The sequence below is a fragment of the Bombus bifarius genome, unplaced genomic scaffold (genome assembly GCF_011952205.1).
Source record: "Bombus bifarius isolate JDL3187 unplaced genomic scaffold, Bbif_JDL3187 scf7180000008199, whole genome shotgun sequence".
NCBI lineage: Eukaryota > Metazoa > Arthropoda > Insecta > Hymenoptera > Apidae > Bombus > Bombus bifarius.
Genome location: NW_022884505.1, coordinates 3,092,194 through 3,107,956, shown reverse-complemented (window position 1 = coordinate 3,107,956; position 15,763 = coordinate 3,092,194). Strand labels below are relative to the sequence as shown.

General features: G+C 42.4%; 2 protein-coding genes across 2 annotated transcripts in view; both read right to left on the bottom strand.

Moving 5' to 3' along the window:
• The window catches only part of LOC117210071 (agrin-like), a 264,190-nt gene extending 250,027 nt beyond the window's left edge, over window positions 1-14,163 (bottom strand). The window contains exon 1 of the mRNA XM_033452692.1: window positions 12,843-14,163. Coding sequence (XP_033308583.1) covers window positions 12,843-14,163 — 1,321 coding nt within the window. The remainder of the gene's footprint in view (window positions 1-12,842) is intronic.
• A 4-nt stretch (window positions 14,164-14,167) lies between these two features.
• LOC117210072 overlaps window positions 14,168-15,763 on the bottom strand; it is a 122,296-nt gene continuing 120,700 nt past the window's right edge. Inside the window, exon 3 of the mRNA XM_033452693.1 lies at window positions 14,168-14,362. Coding sequence (XP_033308584.1) covers window positions 14,352-14,362 — 11 coding nt within the window. The 3' untranslated portion in view covers window positions 14,168-14,351. The remainder of the gene's footprint in view (window positions 14,363-15,763) is intronic.

Below are 15,763 nucleotides of genomic sequence, written 5' to 3'. Positions count from 1 at the left end.
TCTCGTATACGAATTTCGTTGGTTTGCGAACGAGCACCGCTTTTCCGAAATTACTTGTTGCAATGTCGACGTAATTACATCGTGTTGGCGATTCATAAGGACTCCACGAGCACAATTTTGCGTCGTTGCACCACACCGCGCCATCCCGCCACGCTCGTTGACCGTCGGATTTTTATCCGCCAACCAGAAAACGAGTTTTCGTTGCCACGCCTATAATTGTTTCTTAATTGAACTCGTTCGTCCATTTCCACGATATGTCTAATCGAAGGGTTTCCTAATAGCCGGCCGTACGTAGAAGCGTGTCTGTTAGTTAGAAACGCGAGAGAAAGCATCATGAAAATTGCTATAAATTTTTAATAAATATTTTCGTTAGCGCGCTGTATCCCGATGTCTGCTTACGGGACCTGCAACAGAAGTATGTTTCACGAAACAAGCAACTACATATTTTCCAGACTTTAACAAATGAGAACAATAACGCTTTGTGCGCCTGACGCCTCATAACAATATCTGCAAATATTCCTAGTTAAGCAACTTTTTAATGAAAGCGTTTTCGCGAAACATGGCTACTAGGGATAGATTAATTTTTCAACAAGGATTTTTTCCCCAAAGGTTTTAGCAAACGATCCAGAGAAATCGCAAATAAAACCACTTTCCCCTGTATTTACCACTTTTTTTCAAGAAAGTATATTGCAGGATAAAACACGAGAAGGAAGATGTTTTAAAATTTAGTAGGGAATATGAGGACTAAAATTAACCTTTAATTCAGACTTACATTAGTAAAATATACTACAGTGAAACGTAATTACATTAATCTATGCAGTAGAGTACTCCTTTCGAATTGTACTTGAACATTTTATAAATAGAATCCTATCTGATACAATCACATGCATTTCTCATGCATTCTCGTATTTAGAGTAGGTACACAAATTTTCAACGCGACCTATTTTATTCCCCTCTTAAATCGACTCTATTGGAAAACGATGTCGTATTATTTTGAATTCTATTTATTTCTTCATTCTAAAGAAACTCCGATCAATAATTACTCTCTATTCGCTTTTCATGTATTTCTTTACTCTAGTCGAAAGTACTCGATATCGTTCACAATCACGCTACCGTTTCTCCTCTCAGTCAACGTTATGTGAAAGGGAAAGGAAAAAGTCAGAGGAATACCGCTTACAGGCTAAGTTCCTGAGCAAAAGACATTCTCCCTCGCTTATGAAAAATTACCTAGAGATGCAAAGAAGTCTTCTACCATAGAAAGGCTAATAGAAGTAGACCGCGCATGCGGAACACATGGACGTGTTCGCTCAGCTTTGCAAGGGTTTCGTGCACTTCGTGCCACGCGGCACTACGAAACCGACGATATGTATGCAACCCGTCTCTATGAGAAGTCGTACAGGCCGATATCGCGCCGATATCCCCCTTTCTCGTCCTCTCTGCGACTAGACTGCGGGTTGACACACATGGGAAACACGTGTTACCACTCCCACAAACCGACGGATAACACAGTAACAGCCACGATCAGCCACATACATAGACGTGCGTGCGCGTGATTACATTCGCTTAGACGCTTCAATCTTTGCTTATCCCTAAGAGAGGGAAAAAGTGTAATTTCTTCGTATCACTATTTTCTATAATTGCTTCTATCATCTCTGAACTGAATTAAAGGTACGGGCTCTAGACAAAGATTTTTTTCATCTACTATAAAGGTAGACGCTAAAGTTAGTGATAAATAAATTAATTATATTTTGATTGCGATTGTCCTCGAATGGAAGAATGAAACGCTGGAATTCGAAATAAGAAATATTTGTTACGTAAATAGGAGGAATATAGGTACGAAATCTGATTTATCGTTGGGATAGTCAGGCCAGGCAGAGCAGAGTTTCTCGATATTTCGAAATTTTCCAATTTTTCCCGGCACCTCGGTCGTCCTACATACGACGAAACTTTTTCTCAACTTGCCGGTTCTAAAGAAACTTATCAAACCGAATCAGAGCGTACACAGATGGACAGTAAAGTTCAGGATGATCTGAGAACTAGATAACCATGCGAAGTCTGAAAAATTGGCAATGTCTGGTAAGCCAGTGGCTTGCCGGCACTATATTCGCTTCGTCTGTAACAAGCCGGAAAGTGTGTCAAAAGTCGCGACAGAGGAACAGAGGGGATAATGGTGTTTCCGTTCGCGCGACATTCACTGAGTTCAACCGGGGGTAGACTGTAATTTCAGAGATGATTTGTCCCCTCGAGCTGACGTTTGTATCACGTTGGAAAACTTTACGATTCGACGAACAAAAATTGATGAGAACATCGGCGAAGGAAAATGCGATGAGGCAACTCCCTCCCACCAGCTGGAGGGACGAATGTTCGTGGAAAAATTGTTATTTTCGCGGTGCCATCTAAATCGAAAGGATTTACAGCTGCGTGTAAACCGGGCATCTCGTATAACGAAGCTATTTTCGAAAGAATTTCACGCGTCGTGCTCGCAGACGCGATATTTCATTCTCCTTTTTTGCATTCGACAGCAACGCCCGAGGTACACCAGCCGTGAGAGAGCGGCCGCCGGAAATGGCGGTGAAGCACTTTCGATTTTCCGTTTCCTCCATTCTGTATACGAAGCTGAAGACGAAATGCGTATACCGTCGGTTCCCTTCTTTTTTTCTCTTTCGTCTTCTTCTTCTCCCCAACAAACCGATAGTTGTCAAATGCTATGCCAGAGAAAGAATTTGCCGCCGGAACAAACATCTTCTTTTCTTTTATAATAACTTTGCTCGAATATAAATAACGAGTAAATGCATCTATGCATAATAGAAACGTTAAATTCAGAAGGGTTTTTATTTCCAAAGATAGAGATTGTTAGTACAGTCGATGTTAATGGTTGTACTTAGTTGCAAGGAGGGCATAGAACGCACTAATCAAGATCGGTTTAATCGATACACTAATACCAACCGATAATATTGACAGAAAGTGAGATATGTACATACGAGAATTTGGCGAACGGTGATGCGGCCTGAGCTGGCTAAACCTAAGGTTCACGGAAATCATCTTTATCCCTATTGCGAGAGCTCTATAGCCATGCTCAACGCTTTCCGACCAAAATTGCCCGCGTGTACTGCTTATCTGCAGAGAATGGGATTTAAATTGTCTGATTCATTTTCGCGGAATCTGCAATCCATTCTATACGAGATAAATAGACATCGACTGTAATTACTGTATCTCACGCAAATAGTTGTATAATTTGCTAACAGTATCTAATTAAAATAGCTTAAATTAAATTACTTTCAAAATGTAACGATTCCATACAATGGGTCATTATTATTCATTTCGAATTATTCCAAGTTATAATTTTATTTATACAGATTTTTAAAGAGTAACTAAGTGCGAGGCACTGCAGTGAAATAAAGCAGAGAGTGTGTGTATGTGTGCGTGTATTTCGAATAGGTTCATCGATAAAGCTAACTAGCAGACATACCTATAGACATGAAATCGAATATATCTGTCTACAAATGGACAATGATATTTGAAAATTCTGGATTGGCGTAAGTCTCTGCTGAATGCAAGAGGACAGTCATAAAAGCGTATAATTCACAAAGCAAGGTTTTCGTCGTTCTACCTTTATTAAACTTTTTCAAACGCGCAGGATGAAGCAAGACGAAGCGTCGGACCGGTCGGAAGTCGACTCGTTACTTCTCTAAACTCAAACGACAACGGGAAAGCGTAGAAAAGACCGTTCGATCGGGGCCATTCGCGTCGGGGATTGATTCTCGCGATATTTCAGGGAAAACTTTGAACCGATCAAGCAACGGCGAAAAATGAAGAAAGTTTCCTTTCCAGATTCGTACTCACGTCTTTCGTAACTGTGCCCACGTGCGCGGTATACTTGTCCCGATTCTTCGTCTACGTCCTTCTCTCGCAATCATGCTCGCGAATCAGTTTCGAAACATTTACACGTACAGCGTTCGTTCTAAAAATGTGGTTTTATCGAGGAATGCAGCGCAATCTAAAATAATTCAGTAGATTTCACCACAAGAAACTTTAATTTCCTCTTGGAAAATGTATTTTTTCGAAGAAATTACTGTAACTTGCCATGAAAATCATACTATTGTACATGCGAACGGCACCACAGTGAATTACATAAACTAGATAATTTCGGTAAATCCCGAAGTTCTATAACAGTCATAAGTTTATATCGCACAACATTCGTCATTGTTGAGCTTACATGATTCCCGTCTACTCGGAAATTCCATTAAGCCGTCCGCAATTAGCCGTGACAACAATAGACACTGATGGTATTAGGCTCGTGTCGCTAATAATTGAAATTGTATCTGGTTGACACCGTGTTCCGTGATCGGCCAGACTACGTTATTTCGTTACAGCGGCTTTTGCTTACTCAACAGAATTGGAAAACATACTACATGATCGAATGAAGGCGTAGAACGATGAAACAATACATATCATGGAGTGGATTAATGATATTTGTGTGCTCAGATATTCTACTACGGTATAACAAATTTTCGTTCCAAGTTGTTTCAGTAGGAAAAACTTTCGATTGATATTGCATGCCTATGTTGTTCTAAACCTCCAGTACCATTTTATTATATAACAAAATTACAAATTCTTACTCATAGATCCATATAAAATACTTAATGAAATAAGCAAAACAGCGAAACGGAAATACTTTAAAGAATCTGCTCTCGTAATTCAAGATTGACGTACATTTTTTAAGAAGTAGATTGGCAAATAATCACTCGCAATTTAAATTCTATCCCTGGGAAAACAAGGAAAGAACGAAAGGAAAGATAAAAATTGACACTGTGGTGTTAAGCTTAAACGAGAGCAAGTACGAAGCAGAAATTTCAAAGTTACGAGAAACTTGGTGCCTACGAGTTCGACCCCTTTAATAAGCTGCACCTCGTCCAGGTTCGCGTAGTTTTTCCGAAGAAATTTTAAACGGCAACGGAATGGCAGTTACCAGCGCCAGGAGGAAATGGCGCGGAAACGCCCTTCCATGAGAGTCGCAAAGGAAAGAAGCGAAAAGAAAGAACACGACAGCGCGGCATTTATTAAATTAAACGTCAGCTTCCCTGACAGGGCTTTTCCAGAGAGTCCTCTTTAGCGACCAACTTCCGTTCTATTTCTTCCTGTAGAAACGTGAAAGCTGACCGTGTCGGATCGCTGTTCCTACACAATTTCTAGTTGCCCTCCTCGTTTTCGTCGCTAGTTTATCTCTTTCAAACGTATTTAAATATTTCAACTACGCGAGGCGGAGAATCTTCGGTGGTCTGTCTGTTCAAAAAATGGTACAGTTTAAATTGAAAAACAATTAAATAGAAAATATAGAAACATTTCGTTATTGACTAAACAGTTCGTGTTCAGAGTATTTAGCATTCAAAGGATTATAGTTACGCATAGCAACGTGGTATACGAGCATGTGATACGACAAACAATGACGAGGAAACTGTGTAGCTTTCGCGTAATATGAAAACTATTGGATACAAGTAATCGCGACAAAACATTGGAGGATTCACGGCTGAAATGATCCTAGAAAGGACTGTCGGGAGCTTCTTGCCGAGACGACGGCTGATACGGTCGGCTTTTTCTCGTCAGGAAAGTTTTCGAGTTTCTCAAAGCTCTGCGACGGATTGGGGACGGCGCGTAAGCGACCGGTCACGAGGACTGTAATGGAGCAGCAGGGGCTGTGCACAGGCACGAGAAGAATGAGGGAAAAGAAAAGAGGAAACGGGAAGGAAAGTAAGAGAACAGGGACGAGGAGTTAGCGGGATTTATCGGTCTCGGACTTATTAACTCCTACGGCGAAGTTAACATTAATCTTGACTCGAACTCGGTAACTCGCGAACAATCCCGATCGCCGCCGATTGCTGCGACCTTTTTCCCTATTGGCTCTTCCCTTTCTGTTTCCCCTTCTGTGTCGAAGAAGTCAGTGATCTTGGCGAGACCGATAGAAAGCTACTTGTCGGTGGTCCTGCGATTTTACCTTGGATTTATAGCGAATCGATATTTTTAACGCGATTGCGTAATGTTCAGAACCGTAGAAACGATTTATGATATACGTGGTTCTTCGTTTTTACTCAGGCGATGATAAGCTTTTCTAAAATGTTCAAAGATAATTAGAAACTGATTTCAATTAAGAAGCACTGATAAGCTACTGTATAATTCTCGATAATTTCTTTGAATCGTTGTAAAAAAGAAAGTATCGCGTCTCGAACATGATCCGCGTGATAAATTCAGTTGTAAAAATATCGTTGCTCTAGTTCTAGTCGACAAGATGCAAAAAGGTTCGTCATCCTCTCTGTGACATATGCGTTACGCCTTCTATTTTGCGCAGTAGCTCTACTGTTTTATAAAACGCTTCTATGAATATAATCCGGTATGAACCGTCACGGATATTATACGTATATTCGCCGGCAAGTTGCCGAATCGTTTGCCAGTTTAACATCGTTTCTCCGCGAGAACTTTGTACGGCAATAAGAAACTTCTCAGCCGATGCGCTTCTGTATTCGGGGAAAACGAAAGAAGGACGATAGGGATCGTATTATCGAAGAAACGCGTAACTGCTCGCGAGAAACCGTATCGCGATCGTTTCTCGTCGGAGAATTCTCAAGTTCCTGACAGTCGTGTACAGTCCAAATATACCAGGGAACGATTCCCATAGAAGTGGAAAATCGTATTCCTACTTTCTTTAGATCGTGTATAGTACGTATCCCGTTTCGTTGTTTCACAACAGTGTGAATTAAAGAAATTTATTGCCATGGTGTTCCTTTTAAATTTACGAAGCTGAGAAATTGAATCTCTATTTTATTCTGGAATAATTTGTCGTACTCTTCGTAAATTCATTTTTAACATGGATCTTTCTTGATCGCAACAAAAAATCGATGACAGGACACGTCCTTATCTTAACAACCAGTCGACTCAATTACCATACTTAGGAAATATCCGCAAATTCTATTGGATTCCCGTGGCATAACAATTTCCGTGAACGTCAATTCTTTTCAACATCAAGAACAGATCTTCCATAACAGAAAGTTCAACGAAACCTCCACTCTCATCCTTGGCTACGCGTGGCTTGAATTTCACATTACTCTGAACAGTCTCGACTTTTCCAGGTTGCAAGTGAAAACACTTGATGGCCGTGCAATTACGAGCGGTTACGGAACGTTTATCGCTGGGAGAGTGAAATTTCACGATGGCACGCGTGCAGGTTTTCGTTTCTTCCTCGGCTATTCCGTAAAACGCGGTCCCGGCTCGGCAAGGCGCGAAACAGCGTCGCTCGCAATTTTCCTGGCAACCGAGGATCCAATTTCGTCCGTCGGCTGCTTCTCGCTCGACATTCCCGTCTCGTTGCCCTGGACGCGTCGCGTCGTCGAGGAGCCCGATGGCCTCCGAACGAAACGCGTGCGTTACCAACGGTATCAATGGCAGGATACAATTTTCTCGCCAACTGACAGCCAAGTAAGAGGATTGACGGCCGCCGAGAGCGGGAAATTCCAACCGATAGACCGGTTTTCGCGGATTTTCAGTAACATGTGTCACTCCGCTTGATTAATGGCCATCCACTCTGCTCTTTATGCCTTACCTTCTTGATTTTTAGAGAATTCGCGAATAGTCGTGTTATTAAGCTTCCAAGCACGCGTTGAAACAAAGAACCGGAGCAAGTTATGGCGGATATTTGTTTGATTGTAAAATGTGGATGATGATGGAGTTTTCGATCGTTTGATGGATATCTAGCAACATATAAACTGATTAGGACAAGGAACAAGAAAGGAGCGATAAATATTCTTCGAGATTTAGCGAAGTTGCTTCCGCTATACGTCGGGCATAGTTCACACGCGTAGTGTCACATTTTCACATCAGAAACTTTGTAGTTCGACTACATCCTCTATCTGGAACTGCCATTCTCAGATATCTGGCATACCCTTAGAATTCTAGGACGTGCAAAGAATTTGAAGAACGTTTTCGTTCGAGAAGATCTTTAAATTTATCCGTCATATTTACGCTTGTTCGAAAGTTCCAACCTTGTATTTATTCCGTCCCGTAACGTAGCAGGTAACTGGAATCCTTGCGTTTCCTCTTTCAATAACGCAAATACGTTTATGAAGATACTTCAGCGTAGTATAAGAAGCAATGTATTACGTTTAGTTCAGCACTACAACGACATGTATCGTATCTTGGAAAGTTATTAAAATTCAAGCACGGTTTTTGTAGCGGTCGAATCTTTCTGTGAACAGGGACAGCGAACGTGTTAATACACGTTCTAATTTCCTACTCTCGGTGTATAGTTTAGAAGGATTATCGGCATACCACGTGAAACCTTTCCCGCCATCGATATAACAAAGTTTAGCCTAGGTCCCGCAACAACGTAACACGCGTTCATCAAAAGCGGTGGTGAATTGATCGAAAAAACCGAGTCAAAGTTTCAGTTCAACGGCGATAATCCGAAAAGCAATTACAACGTCGTCGAACAAGCCTGATCCCGAGGGCCAATGTTAAAATCGGTTTATCCGGTCGTCTCGTAAACTGTTCGTCCCGGCACGACGATATAGCAAGTTTGACGAGACCTTCCGGCATTAAGGCCGCGTACACACTGAACGACATCGCGTGCTATGGGCAAAGTCCTTGTAATTTATGTGGAACAAACGCAGCGGAGTTTACTGGCGGGCTCGTAGCCCGCCGGATAAGGAGCAGATGAGATATCTCCGGCCTTAATATGATCGGCGACGCCCTTAATCCCAAAACCCTGAGCCCACCTCGAAGCCTTGCTGCAAGGTTGCCTGAGAATGAGGACGAAACGCTGGAATCGCGGGAAACGCTCATAAAGGCAGATGCGAACACGTGCCTTACATACTAAATCCTCATCCTGCGCCAAAGCTTCTCGACGCCGCATGCCGCACGACGTAGTGCTGCCGCATATATACCAGGTGTCTCTAATTTCATCGCGTCCGACGCTCTATCCTCGACTAAAGAGATTGACTCAGTCGAGATTGAACTTCCTTCGTCTTCCGCGACTTTGGAGAATTCGCGTGAGATGGGAAGATAAGAAAATGCGGGTGCGAAGTCCCGAATCATGATTTTCAAGGACCCATTTCCGTGATCGATGCATACAAGTCACCCTTAATTTAGGTGCAGACGTAAAATAGAGCTTACGATTTAACTCATTGCCCCGTACGTTGCACGAGGTACAAGACTGATGATATTAACGAAGTCGGATTACGGGACTATTACGATTGCAAAATACAGCGATCTCTCGACATGTTGCGCGCCAAATTAACGAAGAGCAGCTAAACGTTTAAATAGCATACGATTACTACAAAGCGAAGATAAACGTGAGTCGATGGAATTTGAAAGGCGGCCGCGGTTGAGGTATATGACACACCATTTTGTGTGGAATTAAAGCAAGGATTTTATAGTCATGTTTGACGATCACGGCACAGTATTTTTCAAATTAAGCGCTTATCATCCGTGTTATTAATAACTTGATTCGTGACATTTTATCCCTCGGTATTTTCAAGAAAAATCTACTTTTTCGCAAGAGATAGACATTTGTACCCCGAGTGTCTACGTGTTATAATAAAATACAGCGACTCTGTCAACTTCGAGTTGAAAGGTTCGTCGCAAAAGGGGTGATAAAATTTATGCCTTGTCATATAATAGTATCGCCTATCTGTGTCGCGTATCAACTCGTAACACAAATCTTCCTCGGTTCAACGACGTATGATACATTTCACTGCGATTCGTCAATGTCTGAAAATCCTTGTAAATTACAACTAACTCCGGCGTACAAATCGAATCTTTATCAAACATCATCCAACCAAATTGCTCTTCCATCGTTCTCGCGCCTATTCAATAAATATATTGATTCTCCGTAATGAAATATAACCGATTCCACCAACGATTCCAACACTATGGAGCTTGGTTTAAACAAACGACAAACCAGAAGCGCATCGACGCCACGTAAAAGACACCTGCGTCGACTGTCGGTTTGGCAATTATCACGGAATTCTATGAGAACCGACTCGATATCCGAATAGTTTGGTGGCGCGAAACGACGCGCCGCGACGTCGCCGGTTAAATCGAATTTCCGAAAATCCCGACCGAAAATACGACGTTCGACGAGAGCGGTTGACGATCACGGAGGGGTGGGTGAAGGTGAACGAGTTGCCTGGCGTTCGACGAATTCCTACGCCGTTGCTCGCAGTAAATGTATTGTCCTCTGGACAATGCAATGGCTGATTGCGAAGCGGTCGGACGAAAACTTGACCCGAAAATAAACCGAATCGCTCAAACGCCCTGTCGGCTGCTGCCAAATGCAGCCACTCGGAATAGTCGAGAACAGGAGGGGCGTCTGCTACCGACCCTCCTTTTCAACTTGCTATTTTTCCGGTCTTCTCGTCCAGGGACAGAGAACCTTCTCTCTGTTCGTTGCATGCGGTCATCGTTCGTCGAAAGTACCGACACGATACCGCTCGGAAATCGCAAGGGAAAACGTCCATGCCCGATGCCTCCTGGCCACTGTGTGAAAACTCTTCCTCTCTCTCTTTCTCTCTCTTTAGTTTCCTCTCCTCTTCTCGACGGCAGCATTTCGTTTGCTCGCCCTCTCGCTTTCATTGTTCCCGATCGACGTTTGCCGAATCGAACCGACGGCTCCGAAAACACCACAGAAGAGATTTTAACGAATGACGCACGGCCAAACAGACACCTAACGTAGATATGTAGAAATAATAAAACGCAGAAGAGATAGTGCAATAAATTATAATATATCTACGATGATAATTTTTGTGGAACTACTCTATGTGTGTATAAGAATGGACACTCAAACGTAATTGGTCGAGTCACTGATCTATAGAACGGGTACCTACCGTAATGGGAGAACACGTATATGAATCTCGAAATGAGACATTTTTTCTGAAACTCGGAACGTTCTGAATCCATTGTTGTATTCAACAATAAAATCTAATAAAGTATATTCTGTCAAAATATTTGTAAGCAATGCCAAATATTTGTACGTTCTATGTACACGTACGTTATAGAAAATGAAAGAATTACCTGCACTCCTTAAATTTTAATCTACGACTAAATTATACTCGCACGCACAAATAAATATTCATACCACTTGTAGCGTTCGTTGATTAATTTAATGAAAATGTAATTTAGATAATTGATAATCACAATCCTGTGTTATATGCTTTGAATTATTTTCACGAGTAACCAAGGAAGTTATTAATTATTGACTAGACTAATTGAACGATATTAAATTATATATTGTTATCAGCATCGTTTTACATGCGCTTTTAAACCGTAATTGAATTTCGAATCAAAACATAGAACAAACGTCATAGGTGAACGACGAGCTGGCTCAAAATGAGTCAGTTTATATTCCTCTAGAGAGCACAGCATGATGCCGGTTCCCGGGCGTGTTGCTACCTCGTAAACGAGCAGGGAAAGATGTCCAATGATTCTCCTGACATCTGTTTTCTCTCACCATCTTACACGCTTACTACGTACGTGTCTTACAGTCAAATAAATTTTGATTGCAACTAAATAATATCTACTTCTTCTAAACGTATGACCATCAAAGAACGAGTTACACCTTCTTTCGAATGGTAAAAATGATCTTTTTTAAATATAATATGAATTTATATTTTTTAAAATATTTTTCAAACAATTTATATCGTATCTATCGTTCTGGTCTAAATAATTTCTATCATTGCCACAATATTCCCAATCTAACGCAAAATCATCAAATTTCAAATGCTTTCAGGTAAGTACTCAGAGCGAGTAACGAATAAAAGCGTAGTTACATAGGCAGTAACTAAGGAGGAAAATTTTCCAAAGAATCTGACAAAGTGCTCAAAAATCGTTTCCAAGCCCGACAACCGCGTCGAAAGGAAAATTTAATACATTTCACTCGGTGCGGTATCCCGTACATCGTGCGTCCGAACATTCACTGTGGAGCAAAATGGATTCCCAAGGTGTACGTCACTCTTGTCCACCTCTATTCTTTAAACCCTCTTCTTCCATTTACCGTTCACATTGTAATTCCGACCGAATAGTTTCGCTAGTGGCAAGTCCGTACGTGCCGGGCATGTCAAATTCGATATATAAAACTGGCTGGGAGACAGCAACCGTTCCGGCTTAACGTATCGTCAGCACGTGTCGTCGACGTCGCTGTTGCCGTCGTCGTCGTCGTCGTAGTCGTCGTCGCCGTCCATTATTATGGCGGTCACATGGACGACCGTAAATAATTGGTATCGGATGCTCATTAACTAAATGGCCCTTTGGTATCGGTTGGACGCGAAATGAAGAAACGAAATAACGGGAAACGAAAGAAAAAGAACATCCGCTATCGAAACAGACCTACTATTAGCACGCGTTCCAACAACGAGAAGAGTCTTTGTAGCCATAGCTGAGAAAACTTTGCTAATTTCGTATCTTTCTTTAACAAAGCTTCTCTGTTAGCTAGCGGTATTCGTTTTCCCTGGAACGTGACCTATAACTTTAAATGACTCTCATCGTTTCTAAAATAAATGTACAGGCACAAAGAAAGCAACTGGTTTGAGTAAACATCACGGCGAAGAAGGAATCTGAACGAGAATACCGATTCCTTTAAGATACCGTTGTTGTCTTTATCGTACCAACAATTTTCTCGTTACGTTCTCGGTCGTAAATATAAGAAATTCCTAACTACTAAGACTCTTCGCGTTTCGGAATCGTATCAAGCGATTCCGAATATGTTTATAATGCAAACTATGTATCCATTTGAAAATCCTTGTAAAATATAAGCCCGATAGAATGGAAACTAGCGAAGAGATATAAGCAAAATGACTCACAGTTTAGATACAGTAGAATTCCAGCGACGAACACGAAGATAACAACAAGAAGGACCAAAAGGAGTAACAGTATGGTAGGCCTGCACCAAGGATTCCCGACGACTTCCGTTTGCCTGCTATCCTTCCCACGTTTCTGGTCAATGACGCTCGACTCCCCGCTAACATTCACTACTACGCCCTTGTACGGATACTGTGGCGTCTTTTTCTCGGCCAAGAATCCATGATCATCCTCGGGATCCGAATAAACGCCGTACGCCTCGAAATTGTTCTTCCTGTATCCGTTCATCTTTTCCGCGTTTGTCTCCTCTTGATCCTGAGTCTTTCTAGCGTACGCGGCAGACGAAGAGGAACCCAATTCACCGATCTTCAACGTTTGATCGTACGATTTATCTTGATACCTCGAGGACGAAGAACCGTCGTATTTGGCCCTCTCGTAACTCTTCGAGCTGGTCAACTCGTACTTCGAGTCGTACGGCTTGGCACCGGTTTCGTAAGCCTGTTCTTCGTACTCGTACGATCTAGGCTCGTACGATTTACCCGTTTCGTATCGCGGCAGTGTCCCGTACATCTTACTGACAGAGTGATATTTACTTTCGTATTTTCTGCCGGAAAGGTCTTGCTGCGCGGCGCAAGACAACTCGTAAGCAGAATCGTGCGTCTTCACCCCGGATTCATAGCCTTTCGACGGAGTCGGCTCGTACACTTTGCCCGAATGATGATGGTGATGGTGATCTTTCTTCGGCTCGAGCTTCAACGTTTCTTCCGCGTATCTAGACGCGTACTCGTAATCTGTTAAATCTCTCGAGTATCGCCTACCACCTGCCTCCTGAAGTTCCGTAGGATAAGTCCTGCTGAGCTTCTGGGCATCGCTTCTCTCGTACGGCGCGTCCAAGTCTGACTCCTGATACGTTCTCTGATCCCCCCGACGATCGTACCTCAGGTTATCCTCTGGATAAATTCTGTTATCGTATCGGTCAATATCCTCCCTGTCGTATGGCTTTCGTTCGTAGCTTCTGTAGCCCCTGCTCGACTGATCGTGGTAGCCCTGCTCATACGGGGGCAACCCCGATGCCGACTGGCCATCCTGATACGGTTTAGAATCTTGGTACTCGAGGTACCGGGAGGATCTACGCTCGCTACCATAGTCCATCGAGCCTTCGACCACGTTTGGCAATTTGCTGCTTAAATTCTCACCGGTTCCGGTGGACAACGCTTGGCAGGTCTCCGCATGCTCGACTAAATTAGGCAGCCTCGATAACGAGCTACCTGGTGTGTTCTCCGTCAGGTCGAGCTTCAAACCGTTGCTGCTCGTCCTGCGCATTTTCAGAAATTCGCATGTTCGATCTCGAGCGACGAACGACCGCGACGACCGCTCGTGTTGCTCGATCGGCTACGATTCGCGCGCGACTCGTTCTAAATCCCTTTTCGTTACATCGACGGAGAAGTCATTTCGGACGCGATTAACGCGCTTTCGTTGTTGGACGAAGCGTAGGTGTTAGTGGGGGTGAGTTACACAGAATCTGAAAAGAAGAGAAAAGAGAAGAGGGTTAGTGAATTAGTTGGAGTATTAGTAGGATAGATAGATTTGGCGCTTTTGGTATATTTGTTAGACCAGTGCGAATATCCTGTCGTTCGTTAGTGCGATGAACGAGAAAAGATATTGTCAAAGATTTTACCACGGATGGAATGAATCTTTGCAACCACTTGATAATATATGCAAGCGTTAAATTACAGATAAAAGTTAATCGTGGGTTTCGTTCGTGTTAAGTTCATAAATATATGATAATATTAATTGCTTAAAGTGTACTGGAAACACCGCTGCATTCTAGCAACTAATTAACTTCTAAACTATAGATCACACCGCGGATATGCGAATATAAACAAAAGCTATAAATCTTTCCTACGTACGTCGGGATAATCGCCGTAAGAATCTTGGAATCCATAATCGTATCTACCACACTCGCAACGCGAATAAATATTTTTAATTGCGGCAGTGCATTCTAGAACTGCGGGTGCAAGTCGGATCAGCGGTTCACCAAGCTCTTAGAGCGTGCTTATCCGTAGTCCGTTATCGATATGTGTATCTCAATACAGCGTGTTCGGGGCCGCAATATTCTGTAAGCGCTGCTCCAGACCACGATTACAGCCGTATGCTCGCTACCTCACGAATACTCGATATAACAATGACAACGATAATACTCGATCGTGCGTGACCGAAATGCAACGTTCGTTGTGGCAGACTATAATACCAGACTGGTATTCTCACACGCACTGTCTAAATCCCAAGGAAATTCAGATCCTATGTGTCAAATCGAATCAACGTTTCGTCTCTTGTAACTGTTGCTCTCTGTCTAACGCGAGTGATTATTTTATGCGTTTCAACTTCAAATAGTGCTACGTACGAATATTCGTATTGCCAATGGACTTGATATTTATTTATGCCTCTCAGTTTTAGAAATTTTCTCGAATGAAATATCACAGAACTGGATCAAAGTGGCTTTGAGAAGTTTTGAAATAAAACTTTAAAATGAAATGTACGAACGTAACGTTGCCTCTTAATGGATTAATCTTGTCACACAGTACTTTATCGGAAACTTTTTATTACAGATGACGGTATATACTACTGGCGATTGAAAGCAAATAAAAAAGTAATAAGACGACTGCAACTACGACAAATCTACTTTAGATGATTTATATCAACGATACACTTTCACGTAACAATTTCTAAATCAAACACACGGTTTGCTGATCGAAATTTACGAAAGAAAAGGCAGTTATCAAGCGGGGGTGTGGGAGGGAGCAACGGGCGAGGCTCGATCGATAATTAATTAAGCATGATTGCGGAGGAACGACAAAATGTCACGTCTCATCGAAAGTTTCCGCGGCAGCCCTGGCAAGAATATCGTTTCGACGTAGTTGCG